The sequence below is a fragment of the Leucopleurus acutus genome, assembly GCF_964270905.1.
Source record: "Leucopleurus acutus genome assembly, chromosome: 5".
Lineage (NCBI taxonomy): Eukaryota > Metazoa > Chordata > Mammalia > Artiodactyla > Delphinidae > Leucopleurus > Leucopleurus acutus.
Window position 1 is genome coordinate 59,871,257 of NC_139147.1, and position 20,285 is coordinate 59,891,541.

The 20,285-nt window shown below is 36.8% G+C and overlaps 1 protein-coding gene across 1 annotated transcript in view; it reads right to left on the reverse strand.

Moving 5' to 3' along the window:
- Positions 1–20,285, reverse strand: part of CFAP44 (cilia and flagella associated protein 44) — a gene marked incomplete at its 3' end in the record, with an annotated part of 129,528 nt that overhangs the window by 74,299 nt on the left and 34,944 nt on the right. The window contains exons 11-14 of the mRNA XM_082839952.1: positions 19,771–19,870; positions 18,972–19,077; positions 16,126–16,324; positions 15,392–15,502 (exon numbers count right to left, since the gene is read on the reverse strand). Of these exons, the coding sequence (XP_082696078.1) occupies positions 15,392–15,502; positions 16,126–16,324; positions 18,972–19,077; positions 19,771–19,870 (516 nt within the window). The remainder of the gene's footprint in view (positions 1–15,391; positions 15,503–16,125; positions 16,325–18,971; positions 19,078–19,770; positions 19,871–20,285) is intronic.

Here is a 20,285-nt window from a genome sequence, read left to right on the forward strand (position 1 = left end):
AAATGACAATGGAGACACGACGACCCAAAACCTATGGGATGCAGCAAAAGCAGTTCTAAGAGGGAAGTTTATAGCAATACAATCCCACCTTAAGAAACAACCTAACCTTGCACCTAAAGCAATTAGAAAAAGAAGAACAAAAAAACCCCAAAGTTAGCAGAAGGAAAGAACTCATAAAGATCAGATCAGAATAAAATGAAAAAGAAATGAAAGAAATGATAGCAAAGATCAACAAAACTAAAAGCTGGTTCTTTGAGAAGATAAACAAAATTGATAAACCATTAGCCAGACTCAACAAGAAAAAAAGGGAGAAGACTCAAATCAATAGAATTAGAAATGAAAAAGGGAAGTAACAAGTGACACTGCAGAAATAACAAAAGATCATGAGAGATTACTACAAGCAACTCTATGCCAATAAAATGGACAACCTGGAAGAAATGGACAAATTCTTAGAAATTCATAACCTGCCGAGACTGAATCAGGAAGAAATAGAAAATATGAACAGACCAATCACAAGCACTGAAATCGAAACTGTGATTAAAAATCTTCCAACAAACAAAAGCCCAGGACCAGATGGCTTCACAGGCTAATTCTATCAAACATTTACAGAAGAGCTAACACCTATCCTTCTCAAACTCTTCCAAAATATCGCAGAGGGAGGAACACTCCCAAACTCATTCTACGAGGCCAGCATCACCCTGATACCAAAACCAGGCAAGGATGTCACAAAGAAAGAAAACTACAGGCCAATATCACTGATGAACATAGATGCAAAAACCCTCAACAAAATACTAGCAAACAGAATCCAACAGCACATTAAAAGGATCATACACCATGATCAAGTAGGGTATATTCCAGGAATGCAAGGATTCTTCAATATACGCAAATCTATCAATGTGATAAACCATATTAACAAATTGAAGGAGAAAAACCATATGATCATCTCAATAGATGCAGAGAAAGCTTTTGACAAAATTCAACACCCATTTATGATAAAAATCCTACAGAAAGTAGGCATAGAGGGAATTTTTCTCAACATAATAAAGGCCATATGTGACCAACCCACAGCCAACATCATCCTCAATGGTGAAAATCTGAAACCATTTCCACTAAGATCAGGAACAAGACAAGGTTGCCCACTCTCACCACTCTTATTCAACATAGTTTTGGAAGTTTTAGCCACAGCAATCAGAGAAGAAAAGGAAATAAAAGGAATCCAAATCGGTAAAGAAGAAGTAAAGCTGTCACTGTTTGCAGATGACATGATACTATACATAGAGATTCCTAAAGATGCTACCAGAAAACTACTAGAGCTAATCAATGAATTTGGTAAAGTAGCAGGATACAAAATTAATGCACAGAGGTCTCTGGCATTCCTATACACTAATGAGGAAAAATCTGAAAGTGAAAACAAGAAAACACTCGCATTTACTACTGCAACAAAAAGAATAAAATATCTAGGAATAAACCTACCTAAGGATACAAAAGACCTGTATGCAGAAAATTATAAGACACTGATGAAAGAAATTAAAGATGATACAAATAGATGGAGAGATATACCATGTTCTTGGATAGGAAGAATTAACATTGTGAAAAAGACTCTACTACCCAAAGTAATCTACAGATTCAATGCAATCCCTATCAAACTACCACTGGCATTTTTCACAGAACTAGAACAAAAAGTTTCACAATTTGTATGGAAACACAAAAGACCCCGAAAAGCTAAAGCAATCTTGAGAACGAAGAACGGAGCTGGAGGAATCAGGCTATACTACAAAGCTACAGTAATCAAGACAGTATGGTACTGGCACAAAAACAGAAAGATAGATCAATGGAACAAGATAGAAAGCCCAGAGATAAACCCACACACATATGGTCACCTTATCTTTGATAAAGGAGGCAGGAATGTACAGTGGAGAAAGGACAGCCTCTTCAATAAGTGGTGCTGGGAAAACTGGACAGGTACATGTAAAAGTATGAGATTAGATCACTCCCTAACACCATACACAAAAATAAGCTCAAAATGGATTAAAGACCTAAATGTAAGGCCAGAAACTATCAAACTCTTAGAGGAAAACATAGGCAGAACACTCTATGACATAAATCACAGATTCTTTTTGACCCATCTCTTAGAGAAATGGAAATAAAAACATAAATAAGCAAATGGGACCTAATGAAACTTCAAAGCTTTTACACAGCAAAGGAAACCATAAACAAGACCAAAAGACAACCCTCAGAATGGGAGAAAATATTTGCAAATGAAGCAACTGACAAAGGATTAATCTCCAAAATTTATAAGCAGCTCATGCAGCTCAATAACAAAAAAACAAACAACCCAATCCAAAAATGGGCAGAAGACCTAAATAGACATTTCTCCAAAGAAGATATACAGACTTCCAACAAACACATGAAAGAATGCTCAACACCATTAATCATTAGAGAAATGCAAATCAAAACTACAATGAGATATCATCTCACACCAGTGAGAATGGCCATCATCAAAAAATCTAGAAACAATAAATGCTGGAGAGGGTGTGGAGAAAAGGGAACATTCAGGCTTCCCTGGTGGCGCAGTGGTTGAGAGTCCTCCTGCCGATGCAGGGGACACAGGTTCGTGCCCCAGTCCGGGAAGATCCCACATGCCGCGGACTGGTTGGGCCCATGAGCCATGGCCGCTGAGCCCGCACGTCCGGAGCCTGTGCTCCACAACGCGAGAGGCCACAACAATGAGAGGCACGCGTACCGCAAAAAAAAAAAAAAAAAAAAGGGGAGCACTCTTGCACTGCTGCTGGGAATGTGAATTAGTACAGCCACTATGGAGAACAGTATGGAGGTTCCTTAAAAAACTACAAATAGAACTACCATATGACCCAGCAATCCCACTACTCCGCATATACCCTGAGAAAACCATAATTCAAAAAGAGTCATGGATGAAAATGTTCATTGCATCTCTATTTACAATAGCTCGGAGATGGAATCAACCTAAGTGTCCATCATCGGATGAATGGATAAAGAAGATGTGGCACATATATACAATGGAATATTACTCAGCCATAAAAAGAAATGAAATTGAGCTATTTGTAATGAAGTGGGTGGACCTAGAGTCTGTTATACAGAGTGAAGTAAGTCAGAAAGAGAAAGACAAATACCGTATGCTAACACATATATATGGAATTTAAGGGAAAAAAATGTCATGAAGAACCTAGGGGTAAGACGGGAATAAAGACACAGACCTACTAGAGAACGGACTTGAGGATATGGGCAGGGGGAAGGGTAAGCTGTGACAAAGCGAGAGAGTGGCATGGACATATATACACTACCAAACATAAAATAGATAGCTAGTGGGAAGCAGCCGCATAGCACAGGGAGATCAGCTCAGTGCTTTGTGACCACCTAGAGGGGTGGGATAGGGAGGCTCGGAGGGAGGGAGATGCAAGAGGGAAGAGATATGGGGACATATGTATATGTATGACTGATTCACTTTGTTATAAAGCAGAAACATACTATTGTAAAGCAATTATACTCCAATAAAGATGTTAAAAAAATCACATTATCATCTCAATAGATGCAGAAAAAGCATTTCACGAATTTCAACATTCATGATAAAAAAAAACAACTTATCAATGTTGGCCTTGAGGGAACATACCTCAACAGAAAAAGGGCCGTTTATGACAAACGCAGAGCTATCATCATACTCAATAGTGAAGAACTGAAAGCTTTTCCTATAAAATCGGGAAAAAGACAAGGATGCCCACTCTCACCAATTCTATTAATATTTTTAACATAGTATTGGAAGGCCTGGCAACAGCAATCAAATAAGAAAAATAAGACAAACTGGAAGGGTAGAAGTAAAACTCACTTTTTACAGATGACATGATACTATATATAGAAAAATCTTAAAGTCTGTATTAGAATAAAGTTGCAAAATACAAGATTAATATACAGTCATACACTGTACACATGGTATCAACTACCATCATGCATGATAAACCCACTGGAGAGTTGCTGTTTTACATCCCTTAACCAGGACACCCATGATAAAGGTCAGGACCCAAGGGTCAACATAGTTGGAGATACTTCTGGTAGTCATCTTAGCACTAGATGCCCTGGCCAACAACTAGTTCATCAATATTTTTATAAAATCTTGAGCCATTAGCAATTGTCTGTCTTCTTGATACAGCCAATGGTAGCAACAACATTCCTTATCCAAGGAATATCTTCACTCATAGATACCCAAAAATATAAATCAAGGTCACGTGGCTCTACATGGCTTCATCAGCTTATTCCCTTCAAGCATCCAGACATTGGAAATAATGTTAGAGAAACAATTTATTGGAATTTTCAATCAACCTTTCTTTACTTGATGTTAGAATATTTTTCCCCTGTAGAGGAGGAAAGAGTTTCTTTCTCCTGAGGTCTTCTGGGGTTTCTATTAGTCTAGAACCACATTATTCCAATTTTCATATTTGAAGATTTCCAAATCACTTGGGTGATCCAACACAGGGCCATAAGTGTGCATTTTAGAGCTATTTAACTTATGGTTCATCTTTATCTTAGTACATAGTTTTGGGGGATATAAGCTTTAGTTAGTGGTTGCCAAGGAGGAGAGGGAGATGGATGGAGGGAGAGTTAGAAAAAAATAGTGAATTAGAATGGATCCTTTAGCTGGTTCCTTGTTTAAACCTTAAAAGAAAAAAAAAAAAAGCTTAAGTTAGTGAAGGTTTGTCATAATTTCTTCCTTTGCTATGCCCTCATCTTGAACATGAGTCTCCATAGACTAAGGAGGACATCAAAAAGATAGCCAATTTTTGGGCTTCCCTGGTGGTGCAGTGGTTGAGAGAGTCCGTCTGCCGATGCAGGGGACACGGGTTCGTGCCCCGGTCCGCAAGGGTCCCACATGCCGCGGAGCCGCTGAGCCTGCGCGCCCGGAGCCTGTGCTCTGCAACGGGAGAGGCTACAACAATGAGAGGCCCACGTACCGCAAAAAAAAAAAAAAAAAAGATAGCCAATTTTTGAGGCTCTGTTTTTTTTCTTTCTTTCCTTTTTTTCCTTTTGATCAGAATATGCCTGCCCTCTTAGCAGAATCAGTTTTCGGTACTTGAAGTTTTCCCAGTGTTTGTGCTACATCTCACACCACCAATAAGATGCCTTGGTTATTCTGTCAAACCTTTTATTTATCCTCATGAAAAGGTTGAATTGAGCCACCTAGTACTCCATGAGCTAATGCAGACCCTTACCCAATTGTATGTTCTATGCACACATTCTTAAGTAATCTTATTCAAGTGGAAGATGTTGGGTTATTTTTTGTGATAAAATGACAAAATCATCGTTGTAATTGTAATAACTCAACCAGATATTTTTCATCCATCATGTGTATCACAGTAAGTCACTCTCATCACATTGTTAATTCTAAAATACCTGAAAATTCAATTTCATTATATTTCTCTATCCTTCATGAAGGTCTGTATCCTTGATGACTGAATGTAGTTTATGTTTTAGAGATGAAAGATGTAAGAGAGGCACTGTTTTGCAGTTTCTATTCTTCCTGTCTTCAATCTGTCTTACAAAATTCCTTCATGAAAAGCTGTATGTCAACAACCAGTAAATTTATTTAAATTTTGAAGACTGATATTTATGTACAGTATGCATATATGTATACAGAAACATGACATATATATTATGTATATACACATATATGCATATATACATATATATGCATGCCATGCCATTTTTGCTAGGTAACTAGAAAACTTCAGAATCATCTAAAGAGAAAATGCTGTGGTTTTCTTACATATACATTTATTTATAGACTTCATCCCCAAAATGAATCAAAGCAGCAGAATATATGCCCTATAGGAATAAGGGGCTTTAATACTTCTCTACCACATTTTATAGATTTCCTTTTCTAATCAAGTGAAATTCTATAAAAGGAAACTCATTTTCTTTTGTATTACACCTTGATTAATCTTTTTATTTACAACGTGACTAGATAAATCAAGAGGATATTTTATGAAGGTCATCTAAATTCCACTAAACAAATTAATTGACAAGGGTTGGCTAGGTATTTGTGAAGTACTACGAAGAACTCCACTGTTATTGTTAAGACCTAGACATTTACTCCTTATTAAATTAACAGATTCAATTGACAAATCATAGTTAATGTAATAGTCACCCACTGGTTATACTCTGTAATCACTCTATATGACAAAGTTACTAACATTGGAAAAACTACCAATAAGAACTAGCTAAATCAAAGCCCCTTCATTGTGGAGAGCATTTTTTTCAAATTTTCAAGTACTGCACTCAAAAATACATTTATTAAGCTTTTATCACTTGAGTAATATTGCATTTTGGGGATGAACTGAAGTGTATCATTTCAATTTTCCAATTTGATAATTAGTAAACATACTCTCCCCATGATGAAAAATACTGAATATTTTAATTCTCATAACTTTAAGAATATAGCAACTATTAATCTTGTCATTCTTTTTGATTCATTAATCTCTCTCAAAACTTGAAAAAATCAGTCTATCCTTGTCTTATTCAAGAAATGATACAAGTTGGATGCTAATATTGAAAGGTTAGATAATGTATCCCAAATATTTTAGATACTAACAACATATCCTAAATGATCTTCAGTAAAATACACTTCCTGGGCTTCCCTGGTGGCGCAGTGGTTGAGAGTCCGCCTGCCGATGCAGGGGACATGGGTTCGTGCCCCGGTCCGGGAAGATCCCACGTGCCGCGGAGCAGCTGGGCCCGTGAGCCATGGCCGCTGAGCCTGCGCGTCCGGAGCCTGTGCTCCGCAAAGGGAGAGACCACAACAGTGAGAGGCCCGCATATCGCAAAAAAAAAAAAAAAATACACTTCCTGAAATCAAATATTTTTAGGGAATAACTGCTTGCCACTTACTATGGACTAAATATTTGGGTTCCTCCAAAATCCATATGTTGAAACCCTATGTGGGGGTGGGGGCTTTGGGAGGTAATTAGATTTAGATGAAGTTCTTAGGGTGGAGCCCCCATTATGGGGCTAGTACTTTTGTAAGATGAAGAGACCAGAGCTCGCTCTCTCTCCATGTGAGGAATCAGCAAGAAGGCAGTGATCTGGAAAGCAGGTAGAAGGCCCTCACTATGAATCTGACCATGCTGGCATCTGAGCATGCTGACCATGAGGCTGATCTCAGACTTCCAGCCTCCAGAACAGTGAGAAATAAATGTTTGTTGTTTAAGGCACCTAGTATATGGTATTCTGTTATAGCAGAATGCCAGACTGATAAAATATTCATTTATAAACATCTTATTCAAGGTTAATTTGCAAACTTTTGCTCCTGATCGTCTGATGCTTTAGTTCTTGATTACCTAGAATCTATTTCACATGTATGAACATATCAATCACCCCAAAGTATGCTTAAGCGGAGTGAATGTTTGCAAATATCAAATGACATTTTCTAAGAATTTAGGCATATACTAGGATATGACAACAAATTTGATAAAAAGTTTGTTTCTGTGGTTGTCCTTGCAAATGTTGAAATTGAAGCAATTGTAAAAATAAATAAACTTTACAATAAACAGAAATAAAAAAGGCAAAAAAAAGATTAATATACAGAAATTTGTTGCTTTTCTATATACTAATAATGAACTACCAAAAAGAAAAAGTAAGAAAACAGTCCTTTTTAAAACCACATGAAAAAGAATAAAATACCTAGGAAAAAACTTAACCAAGGAGGTAGGAGATCTATACTTTGAAAACTATAAGATACTATGAAGTTGAAGATACAAAGAAATGGAAAAATACCCCATGTTCATGAATTGGAAGAATTAATATTGTTAAAATGACCATACTACCTAAGGCAATCTACAGATTTAATGCAATGCCCATTAAAATACTGATGGCATTTTTCACAGAAATAAAACAAATAATCCTAAAATTTATATGGAACTATAAAAGACACTGAATAGCCAAAGCAATCTTGAAAAAAAAGAACAAAGCTAGAGATATCACATGCCATGATTTCGGACTATACTACAAAGCTACAGTAATCAAAACAGTATGGTACTGGCATAAAAACAGACAAATAGATCAATGGAACAGAATAGAGAGTCAAGAAATAAACCACACACTTATGGGAAAAATTAATCTACAACAAGAGGCAAGAATATACAATAGGGAAAGTAGTCCCTTCAATAAATGATGCTGGGAAAACTGGACAGCTATATGTTAGAGAATGAAACTAGAACATTTTCTCACACCATATACAAAAAATAAACACAAAACGGATTATAGAGCTAAATGTAAGACCAGAAACCATTACACTCCTAGAAGAACACATAGGCAGAACACTCTTTGACCAAAACCATACAATATTTTTTTGGATCTGTTCCCTAAAACAAAGGAAACAAAAGCAAAAATAAACAAATGGGACCTAATTAAACTTAATCTTTTGCACAGCAAAATAAACTTAATCTTTTGCACAGCAAAATAAACCACTGACAAAAAGACAACCTACTAAACAAGAGAAAATATTGGCAAATGACATGACCCATAAGGGGTTAATATCCAAAATATATAAACAGCTCATACAACTCGATATCCAAACAAACAATTTTAAAAATGGTCAGAAGACCTGAATAGACATTTTTTTAAAAGAAGACATACAGATGGTCAACAGGCATATGAAAACATGCTCAACATCACTAACCATCAGGGAATTGCAAATCAAAGCCCACAATGAGATATCATCCCACAACTGCCAGAATGGCTATCAACCCAAAGACCATAATTAATAAGTGTTGGGGAGGATGTGGAGAAAAGGGAACCCTGGTACACTGTCAGTGGGAATGTAAATTGATGAAGCTACTGTAAAAAACAGTATGGAGGTTACTAAAAAAGCTAAAAATATTACTACCATATGATCTGGCAATTCTACTTCTGGGTATATATCCCCAACAAAACAAAACCCAAAAACACTAATTTGAAAAGATACATGCACCCCAATGTTCATAGCAGCATTATTTACAACAGCTAAGACATGGAAACAATCTAACTGTCCATCAGCAAATGAATGGATAAAGAATATGTGGTTACTCAGCCATAAAAAAGAATGAAATTTTGCATTTGCAACAACATGGATGGACCTGAACGGTATCATGCTTAGTGAAATAAGTCAGACAAAGACAAATACTGTATGTTATCACTTATATGTGGAATCTAAAAAATGAAACAAACTAGTGAATATAACAAAACAGAAACAGACTCACAGATATAGAGAACAAACTAGTGGTTACCAGTGGAGATGGAGGACAAGGTACAGGTAGGGGATTAAGAGGTACAAACTACTATGTATAAAATAAACAAGCCACATGAATATTTTGTACAGCATAGGGAATATAGCCAATATTTTATAATCAATTCAAGTGGAGTATAATCTATAAAAATACTGAATCACTATATTGTACACCTGAAACTAATATTGTAAATCAACTATACTTCAATAAAAATAAAGATTAAATAATAAAAATAAAGGATTTCCCTGTGGTGCAGTGGTCAAGAATTTCCCTGCCAATGTAGGGGACACAGGTTCAATCCCTGGTCCAGGAAGATCCCACATGTCGCAGAGAACTAAGCCTGTGTGCCACAACTACTGAGCCTGCGCTCTAGAGCCCATGAGCCACAACTACTAAAGCCTGTGCACCCTACAGCCCACACGCTGCAACTACTAAGCCCATGCACCACAACTACTGAAACCCATGAACTCTAGGGTCCATGTGCTGCAACTACTGAGCCCGCGTGCCTAGAGCCCATGCTCCACAACAAGAGAAGCCACTGCAATGAGAAGCCTGTGCACCACAACAAAGAGTAGCCCCCACTCACCGCAACTAGAGAAACCCTGTGCACAGCAACGAAGACCCAATACAGCCCAAAAAAAAAAAAAAAAGATTAAAAATAAATAAACAATAAAATATCAATACTTTTTAATAGTCCCTAGGTCAAGGAAATCAAAATGAAACTGAGAAAATATTTTCAACTGGATGATAATAAAAATACTACATTATCAAAACTTGTGGGATACATTAAAGCCTACAGCTTTATAAGGTACACATAAAGATACATATAAAGAAGAATAATAAAATATAAATATCCGTTTCATGAAATTAGAAAACAAGAAAATAAACCTTAAGACAGTAAATGTAGGATTGTAATAAAAGAATATAACTTAATAAAATAAAAAACAAAATAAAATCAATAAAGTGAAAATTCCTTGAAAACACTAATTGACAAACATCTAGGAAGATTAAGCAAGAGGAAGGGAAAAAAATGACCAGTATAAAAAACTGAAAAGGAAACATCATTACAGATCCTGTGACATTAAGAATATTATGAAAATTACAGACAAAAAATTTGAAAATTCAAAGGAAATAAACAAGTTCCCTAGGGGGGAAAAATGTACTTACCAAAATTAAATCAAGAAGAATACATCTGATTGGAACCACAAGAGACCCTGAATAGCCAAAGCAATCTTGAGAAAGAAGTCAAAGCTGGAGGCATCATACTACCTGATTTCAAACTATACTGCAAAGCTATAGTAATTAAAACAATATGGTATTGGCATAAAAACAGTCACAGAGATCAATGGAACAGAATAGAGAACCCAAAAATAAATCCACGTATATATGGTAAATTAACTTATGACAAAGGAGCCAAGACTACACAAGGGGGTTAAGACAGTCTCTTCAATAAATTGTGCTGGGAAAGCTGGACAGCCACAGGCAAAAGGATGAAACTGGACTACTATCTTATACCATGCACAAAAATTAACTCAAAACAAATTAAAGACTTGAACGTAAGACCTGAAACCATAAAACTCCTTACAGAAAACATAGGCAGTAAGTTCCTTGACCTTGTCATTGGTCTTTGTGGTGAGTTTTTGGATCTGACACCAAAAGCAAAGGCAACAAAAGCAAAAACAAAAATAAAACAAAGTGAGACTACACCAAACTAAAAAAGCTTTTGCACAGCAAAGAACTCAACAAAATGAAAGGCAACCTTATGAATAAGCAAAAATATTTGCAAATAATCTATCTGAAAAGGGATTAATATCCAAAATACATAAAGAACTCATACAACTCATTAGCAAAAAAAAAGCACAAAGAATCCAATTATAAAGGGGGCAGAAGATCTGAACAGACATTTTTCCAAAGAAGACATAGAGACAGACAACAAGTACATGAAGATATGCTCAACATCACTAATCATCAGGGAACTGCAAATCAAAACCACAATGAGATATCACCTCACACCTGTTAGAATAGCTATTATCAAAAAGACAAGAAATGTTGGCTAAGATGTAGAGAAAAGGGAACCCTTGTGCACTGTTGGTGAGAACATAAATCAGTACAGCCACTATGGAAAACATTGTGGAGATTCTTCAAAAACTTAAAAATAGAACTAGCACATGATCCAGCAATCCCACTTCAGGGTATTTATCTGAGATGAAAACATTAACTGGAAAAGATACATGCACCCTCAAGTTTATCACAATATTCTTTACAATAGCCAAGATATGGAAACTATGTGTTCATTGAAGGGTGAATGGATAAAGAAAATATTCCATTGTGATTATATGTACACAATGGAATATTATTCAGCCATAAAAAAGAATGAAATCTTATCATTTGCAACAATATGGATGGACCTTGAGGACATTATGCTAAGTGAAATAAGTCAGGAAAAGAAAGACAAATATTGCACGATATCAATTGTATGTGGAATCTTTAAAAAAGAAAAAAACATTAGGCACAGAAAACAGACTGGTGGTTGCCAGAGGCAGGGGTTGGGTAATGATAAAGTGGAGGGGTTCAAAATGTACAAATTTCCAGTGATAAAATAAGTCATGGGAATGTAATGTACAGCATGATGACTATAGTTAATAATACTGTACTGCATATTTGAATGTTCCTCAGAGTAGATCTCAAAAGTTCTCATGTATGGTAACAGATGTTAACTAGACTTATTGTGGTGATCAGTTCTCAATGTATACAACTATCAAATCATGTCGCATATCTGAGACTTATTTATGTCAATTATACTTTAAAATTTAAAAAAAAGAATTATAATCATTAAAGGCATTGAATTAATTTTTTTTAAATCACCTCAAAAAAAAAAAAAAACCCTATGCTCTGATGGCTCTACTACCAAGTCTGCCAAAAACTCAAAATTCTAATACATTACAAATTCTTCAAGAGAGAGAGAATAGTTTACAACTCATCTTAGGAGATGAAAAAAACCTTAATAACAAACTTGATGATGAACTATGAAGACAGAAAATATTATCCAAATCTTTTTTATAAACATAGATGAAAAACACTAATGTTAGCAAACTGAATTCAATGACACATGAAAACTTTGCTAAACCGGCTAGTTCAAGACAACACAGAGAAACCAGTACAGCCACAGCTCTAAGAGCCAAGATAGCAGGAGAAGGGAAGCTAGGCGAGGTGAGCTGGGCATTCTCTGCACCTCTTTCTCCTAAGGGCATTGGTCAACTTACTGCATGAGACCTAGAAGCCAAACAGAATGCAGTGTTCTAGAGCTTTAGGCATTCTCTCAGAGATGAATAGACACAAGCTGAAGTTCAAAGTGACAAGAAAGTTAGGACCTGATGGCACATGATACCAGAGAAAAGGGAAATGCAGAAAAGGGAGCCTGACATTCTGCTGGGCCTTTGCCTTTAAAACATTTGCACAACCCTAAGCTGCATGAGAACAGGAGTTGCTCATTTCATCCAAAAAGTCACATTATTGTTTACTTACTTTCATTTTTGAAAGATACCACCACTGGGTATAAAATTGTGGGTTGGAAGTTATAGAACTATAAACTGCTAAAAGAAGACATCTACTGAAGAAATTCAATTCATTATTAAAAATCCTCCTACAAACAACAAATCAGGTCCAGAGAATAGAAAAGACCTTTTTTTTAAAAAAAAAAAAAAAAAAGAGGACAGAAATACCTTGATTCCAAACCTGGCAAGGACATTACAAAAGGGGGAAATTATCACTGTTATGAATGTAGATGCAAAAATCCTTAATAAAATATTAGTAAACTGTGTGTGTGTTAAAATATAGTGAGTTGATGTGTGCTAGGATGACAAGAAGGAGGTCATTTTAGGCAGAGAAGATCAAGTTCAAAGCTTAATGCATGAAACAAAGAGGAACAAGACAACATAGAGGAAGAGACAGATTTAACAGGTGTTTAGGGTGCATAACCAATGGGGGGGCTTGGTGAACCACCAAAGCAGGGTGGTTAGAGGTAGGGAAGAGATGGCTCTAAAGATTTTCTGGTTTAGGTAACGGGGAGAATGGTGTTCTCAGAAAAATGCAGGAGGAAAAACAACATGTCTTAGAAAAACTCTAATGAATTTCATTTAGACACATCAAAATCACCCCCAGAAATTCGGAAGATCACCAAGTTCAGTCAATTCTACCTATCTCTTATCCACACAGTCTTTCACACTTTGGTCACATCTTCTCTGGAACACAGCTGTCCAATAGATCTACCTGCCTCTCATTTGGCTCCCTTGTAACTTCTCCACACTGCTGCCTAAGTGATCATGGTAGTGACCACTGCAGATGGAATGGTTCTGTGTGTGATGCAGCTTTATTGGAAACCAAAATAATGAGCAGAAGCTTAATGCATTCAGGAAGGTAGGAGGTCTGACCAGTGAGCTGGTAGGGGCTAACAGCTATTGCTATTTGGACAACTGAAGTGTGCAGTATCAGTTATACATGTTAATTTACTTTTTTCCCTCAGCTTCATTGTAATATAACTGACATAACATTGTGTAAGTTTAAGGTGCATAACGTGATGATTTGGCGCATGTATATATTGTGAGATGAGAGTAACTTACTTTAGTAATTCCCAAATAATACTAGAAATATAAGTGTTAATTGGCACCACTGACTGAAATGACTTTTGAATTGTTTTTTTGTTTTGGGGGGGTGTCTTTTCTGCCTTAATTTTTGTTTTAGTTTCTTATTTTGAAGTAACTATTAATTCATAGGAAGCTGCAAAGATAGTACAAAGAGGTTTATACCTTTTGCCCAGTTTCTCCCACTGGTTACTTCTGCAACAATATCAAAACTAGGAAATCAACATTAATATAGAATGTGTGTATAGTTCTGTGTCATTTTATCACATGTGCAGATTCATGCAACCACCCACAATCAAAACATAAACTATCCCACCACTACAAAGATCTCCCTCAAGCTGCCCCTTATAGTCACACCCACCCCCTTCCCACCCATCATTCCCAACCCCTGAAAAATGCTGGGTTTTTTAAAACTTTGTTATATAGGGAAATGATTGAAGGATGCACAAAATATTATATGTTGTGATACAATAGCTCATGCTTTAACACAGAGCATCCTTTGCAGCTCTCTTTCCTTCGCCTACACAACTTGCACTCTCCTCCTCTCAACTAACTCACATCACGTGTTAACTTCTCCCTTTCTTGATATTCCCTTTCTTGATATACATGCTCTATATTCACAGCACGTATTGTCTATACCACTGATATCACTGATAATTTAGTCACCCATTCCCTTGTGAAATCTTAAATAATTCTATCACAGATCAATATAACTTCTTAAACATGTGTATTTATTTTTCTCCTTCAGAAGATACTGTTATATACTGCTTATTGAATCCATTGCCAGGGCCTAGCAAAGATGAAAACAATGAGTATTTGTTAATTAAAAAATATTTTTTTCTAGGTACTACTATATTTTTATAGCCATTTTCTTTAGAAGAGCTTAAAATAGATTAAAGATGTTACCCCCCACCTCCAAAATCCTGACAGTACCTCTACGCAGTTCATCAGCATTATTATTATGCTGGAACCCTAGTACAAATACCTGGTTTAGACATTCAATCAATATTCAGGTGACTGAAGTATCCTATGCTCAAAATTAGGGAAATTAGGGGCATTAAATAAGATTAGTAATCAATACTGAATCCCCAATTGTTATTAGAAAAGAGGCAATGGAAGATTAGAAGAGAAAATGGAGCTGGAATGGGAGCAGAAGGGAAGTAAAGAGATTAAACATGAGGACAAGTACACTCAACACATTCTGACATGTTGTGTTTTGGGCTGAAGTCTCCATTGTTGAAGCAAAGTCTGATACAATAATTAGATTATGGAAGAAGGAAGAGGTAATGGGAAGGGCTTGAAGCTCCTGAGTAACGCTCCACTAGTAAAGCTGAGCAGCTTCCCTGGCCCCTCACAGCAGGACCCAGGAGTGGAGCTAATAATTCCACCCACTATTGTCTATCTACCAGATCACTTCACTACGTAGTAACTGAGATTTAAACACGAAGACAAATAACTACTTACATGAGAGGCTGTAGACCAGGTTAACTGGCAAACAGGTCCAGGAGTAGTAATATAACCGATTGGCTTATAACCCCTTTCCACTTCAAAGAAGAAGACAGTTTGATCTTTACTCTAAGAAAAAGAGAGATACCGAAATATATATTATTATGAAACATATTGCATACAGTACAAAGAAGCATTTAACAGCTATATTACACCCACTGTATACGTATACCTACAATGATCATATTTCCCCAGGTTATTCTGGGAACATTCTTGTTTCAAATATTTGCTTCATTTTCCCCATGAGAACACTTGACAAACCATGTTTTCTTGTATGTGTTTCTGAAAAGATGCTCACCATACCTGTATATAAGATTCACAAAAAATTCCACAATGCATACGCTCACCTATTTATGCATAAAGCATTTACATGTTTATTCTCTTCATTTAGGCCAATTCCACATAAGAACATACCTAGGTTATAAAACGTTCATTATACATAAAACATGTTGCATGATTCCCAGTTGAACATTTCTGTTCATTTAAAATAAGCAGTACAACTCAATTTGTAAGAATATTTTTAAATGTCATGCACAGACTATACTGAAAGAATCTGAATACAAAGAAAACAAATTAGGGATATATTCTCAGAAAGGAATATAAGCAAATAAGGCATCATTAAGTAGGAAGACTAACAAGGCAGGGTTAACCAGGAAAATTCAATAGGAAACACAAGGAAATCTACTACTTACCCCTGTGGCTAGAACTTCTCCATCACGATCATAAGCTAAAGCAGTGACAGGAGAAGTATGAGGTTTGAAAACCTGTTTCAAACAAATATCTGCATCTGAAACTCTCTTCCGTCCCACAAAACTTGTGAGCCCTTCTGGATCATAAAGTTCAAGAATTCGAACAACGCCATCTTCAAATCCTGCAATAATCTGTGCTCCACTGTTGCTTACCTTGGACAAAAAAGAAACGCAAGGTTTCTGAAATTAGTTGATTAAGAAAGCTGTACTACATAACAGATTTCTGTATTTTATTTAGACTTAAATTATTTAACTAAATAATTACCTAAAATAAATGCTAATCAATAATTCCTTATACTACTTTCTGGTAACCTCCATCTCTTCTATGACAGTTCCTTACCACTGCAGACCATGAGACAGGTAAACAGTGACAATCCAAGCATTCAATGAGCAAAAGCTGGTGGAGCGTCTGTCTACTATGTGCCAGGCACCCATCACCAGCAACCCAAGTGTGAGCATAAACAGTCTCAACCCCTGTTTTTACAAATGTATGGTCGAGTGGGAGGACAGACATTAATCAACCACACAAATGAATATGGAATTATGAACTGAAATAGGTAAAAGGAAATAAACATTCTGAGAGCACACAGCAAAGAAAGCTGACCTAGTCTGAAGCTTAGAGGAGAAGTCTGGGCCAGAGAGATAAATCGAGCAATGTCTTAATGTACTAAATCTGCTATCTCAGAAGGCATTCAGGAGAAGGGCAAGAGCCTTGGTATTCTTTAGAGCAGACTGATCATCCCTGAAGCCAGGCAATTATGAAAACCTTGGGAATAAGAAAACTATATTCCATTCAATTCCAACTGAATGTTTATGCAAACATTTACTAAGTGTCTAAATGTACCAGTAACTGTAGAGGCACTGGAAGTACAAAGATGAATAAGATATGGTGTCGCCATGAAGAACAAACAGTCTGGTGGGAAAGACAGTCCATAAAGCAAGTCATCTTAGTACACTGTGATAAGGGCTATAAAAGAGGTATATACACAGTCCTTAAACAAAAACCGCAAAGGAAGAAGTACGCAGCTCTACTTGAAGGTGGGGTCCTGTAGGGCTATGCAGAGGAGATGATATCTGACCTGGGCTAAATTGTAAACAATGATGTGCAGTTTTCCAGAAAGGCAAGAGGGTATGAAGAAGGGGCAATTCAAGCATAATGTCCATATGATCATTACTTGGATATAAGGCTAAAAAAGAAAACATTCTATGGACATTGCCCAAGCATCTGAAAAAATGATTCAATTACATAGGCTGTATTTTAAAGAATTTAGGTAAGAGTGTAAATAGATTAGGATTAAGAGTGATCCGTGTTTGGTAATCTAAATACTCTGTCATTTCTACTTAATCCAGCCTCATCATTGTTCTGCTTCTATTCCCTGGCCTGAGTTCTCCTTCTGGTCTTGATCCCATCATGAAATTCCCCTCCATTCCAGCCACCTCCACATCTACTTTGGGCCTGGAACATTTTCTCTTTGACTTCAACCCAAAACAATAAGGATAAAATGTTCCCCAAATATTCCCATGACACTTTAAAAACTTGGCTGCCAATTTTTTGCCATGCCTCTCATGGAGAGCTGGGGTTTAAGTCCCTCCCTCCTTGAATCTGGGAGGGGGGGGCTTGTGACTGCTTCACCCAACTGAGTATGGTACAAGTGACATTATGTGACTTCCGAGGCCAGGTCATAAAAGGACAGCACCTTCTGCCTTATTTGCTGGAACACTGTATCTTGGAGCCCTGAGCTGCCATAAAGAAGTGTGTGACTGCCCTGAGGCCACCATGCTGTGATAATGACCTCTCCATGTGGCATGGGCTTCAGGAAAGCACTGCTGTTGACATCCCAGCTTAGCTTAACCTTCAACCCAGGTGCCAGACCTGTAACAAAGAAGCCTTCAGATGACTCTAGGCCCCAACCATTCAAATCTCCCCTACTGAGGCCCCAGATACTGTGAAGCAGAGATAATCCATCCTTGTTGTCACCTGTCCGAATTCCCAAACCAGAGACTGAGCAAAATAAGATGATTGCCGTTTTATGCCACTACATTTGGGGTAGTTTATTACACAGCAATAGACAACTAGAACAATGATCTCTAAGTTTTTCCATAGCTCTTATCATTATCTAACATATCACATAAATTTATTTATTTTGTTTTTTGTCTGTCTCTGCCTCCTGTCTCCCACTCTAGTGGGAGATTCATGAGGGCAAATATTTTTTTTCTTTTTGTTCATTGCTATATTCCCAGAATCAGGACTGGCACGTTGCAGACATGCTGGAAATATAAAGAATGAATGAATCAGAGTCAGGCAAAGGACAGATACACAAAGTTCTGTCAGGTAATTACTTTTTTTTTTTTTTTGCGATACGCGGGTCTCTCACTGTTCTGGCCTCTCCCGTTGCGGAGCACAGGCTCCGGACGCACAAGCTCAGCGGCCATGGCTCATGGGCCCAGCCGCTCCGCGGCATGTGGGATCTTCCCGGACCGGGACACGAACCCGTGTCCCCTGCATCGGCAGGTGGACTCCCAACCACTGCGCCACCAGGGAAGCCCATCAGGTAATTACTTTTTAACATGGAACTATTTCTAAACTTTAGGTGGCATAACAATAGATTTTCATTAAAACAGAACCAAAACCACAATAGCAAAGTCATGATATGATTTCTATCACGTTCTGAGTGAACTAAAATTTTTGTTCTTCTCTAAAATCCAGAGTCATAAAATATCTGTGTTTCTAAGAAATAGCACTAATATACCATAGTTACAAATAGATTCTAGTAGAAATTCATTATAACAATAAGCTTACCCGTCGTGGTACCCAAGCAAGGGCAGTACCTCCTTGTTTGAATTTCATCTGAACCAAAGGAGTTTTGCTAGCAAAATCATAGAGTCTAACAGAGCCTACAGAAAGACAGTTTTAAAAGAAACATTTATATATATATATAAATATCTTTAATAACTTTAGCTCACTTCACATTTAAGCACTAAACAAGAAACATCATAAAAATTAAATCAACTGATAATCTAATGGCCTTTCTTTAGTTAAAACTTTACATGTATACCCTCAATCAGGTAATTTATAAACATGAATAATGTTTATATGCCATTATATATATATATATATATATATATATATATATATATGCTATGCCATTTTATATAAGGGACTTGAGCATCTGTGGATTTTGGTATGAGTGGAGTCCTGGAACAAATCCCTACACAGATACCAAGTGACGACTGTAGTAAAGAAACAACTGATGACTGACTGGTGGATCAATTTCACCTTGCACAGTCCACATAGATTCACTGTAAGTCAAGAAGGAAGAAAAGAGATGGAAAGAAAAGGAAAAGCATGAATGTGGATAACACCAAGATGAATGGTATTTTCACGAGTAACTTATTGATGTGTCTTTATTTTAATCTCTCGCAATAACCATGGTTGCCGTATTTTGGGCCCTTTCCCCTCTCCTGAAACTCACCTCACTTGCATCAAGAAGCTTCCCTTTTGGAAAAATTCTCAAATACTTTAATCAAACACATTAAAAAATGAATTGAAAACAAAACACAAAGGTCCAGATATGAGTTCCTACTTACAGTCCAAGGCAGTAGTGGCCATGAGATAAGTTAGAGGAGACACGGCCAAGGCTTCAATGGCCCCAGAATGGAAGGAGAAAAGGCATTCTGGATCTTGGGTCTGATAACAAAAAAAAGATCCTATTAGAGCTCAAAGATAGGCAAAAAGATCCTATTAGAGCTCAAAGATAGGTTAACACAGAACTAAGGCCAAGTTTAAAGAAATGCAATTAGAACCCTGTATCATGTGTGACTTTATCTGAACAGAAATAAGAAAAGGCATAGTAAGATAGAAAGGGAGCTGAAGTTTGGAATTAGGAGAGACAGATGATGCAGTTGATGGCTGTGTGATTTGGTACAAGTCACTTCAAATGCCGGTTTCCATTTCTTCATCAGTAAAATGAGATGATGGCAACTGCCTGTCTACAAAACAGAGTAGTTGTGAGGATTATATGAGATAATATACATTAAAATGCCATATGTTTATGAAAACTGTAAAGCACTGTATAATGTTAGACACTGTCATTGCCACTTTT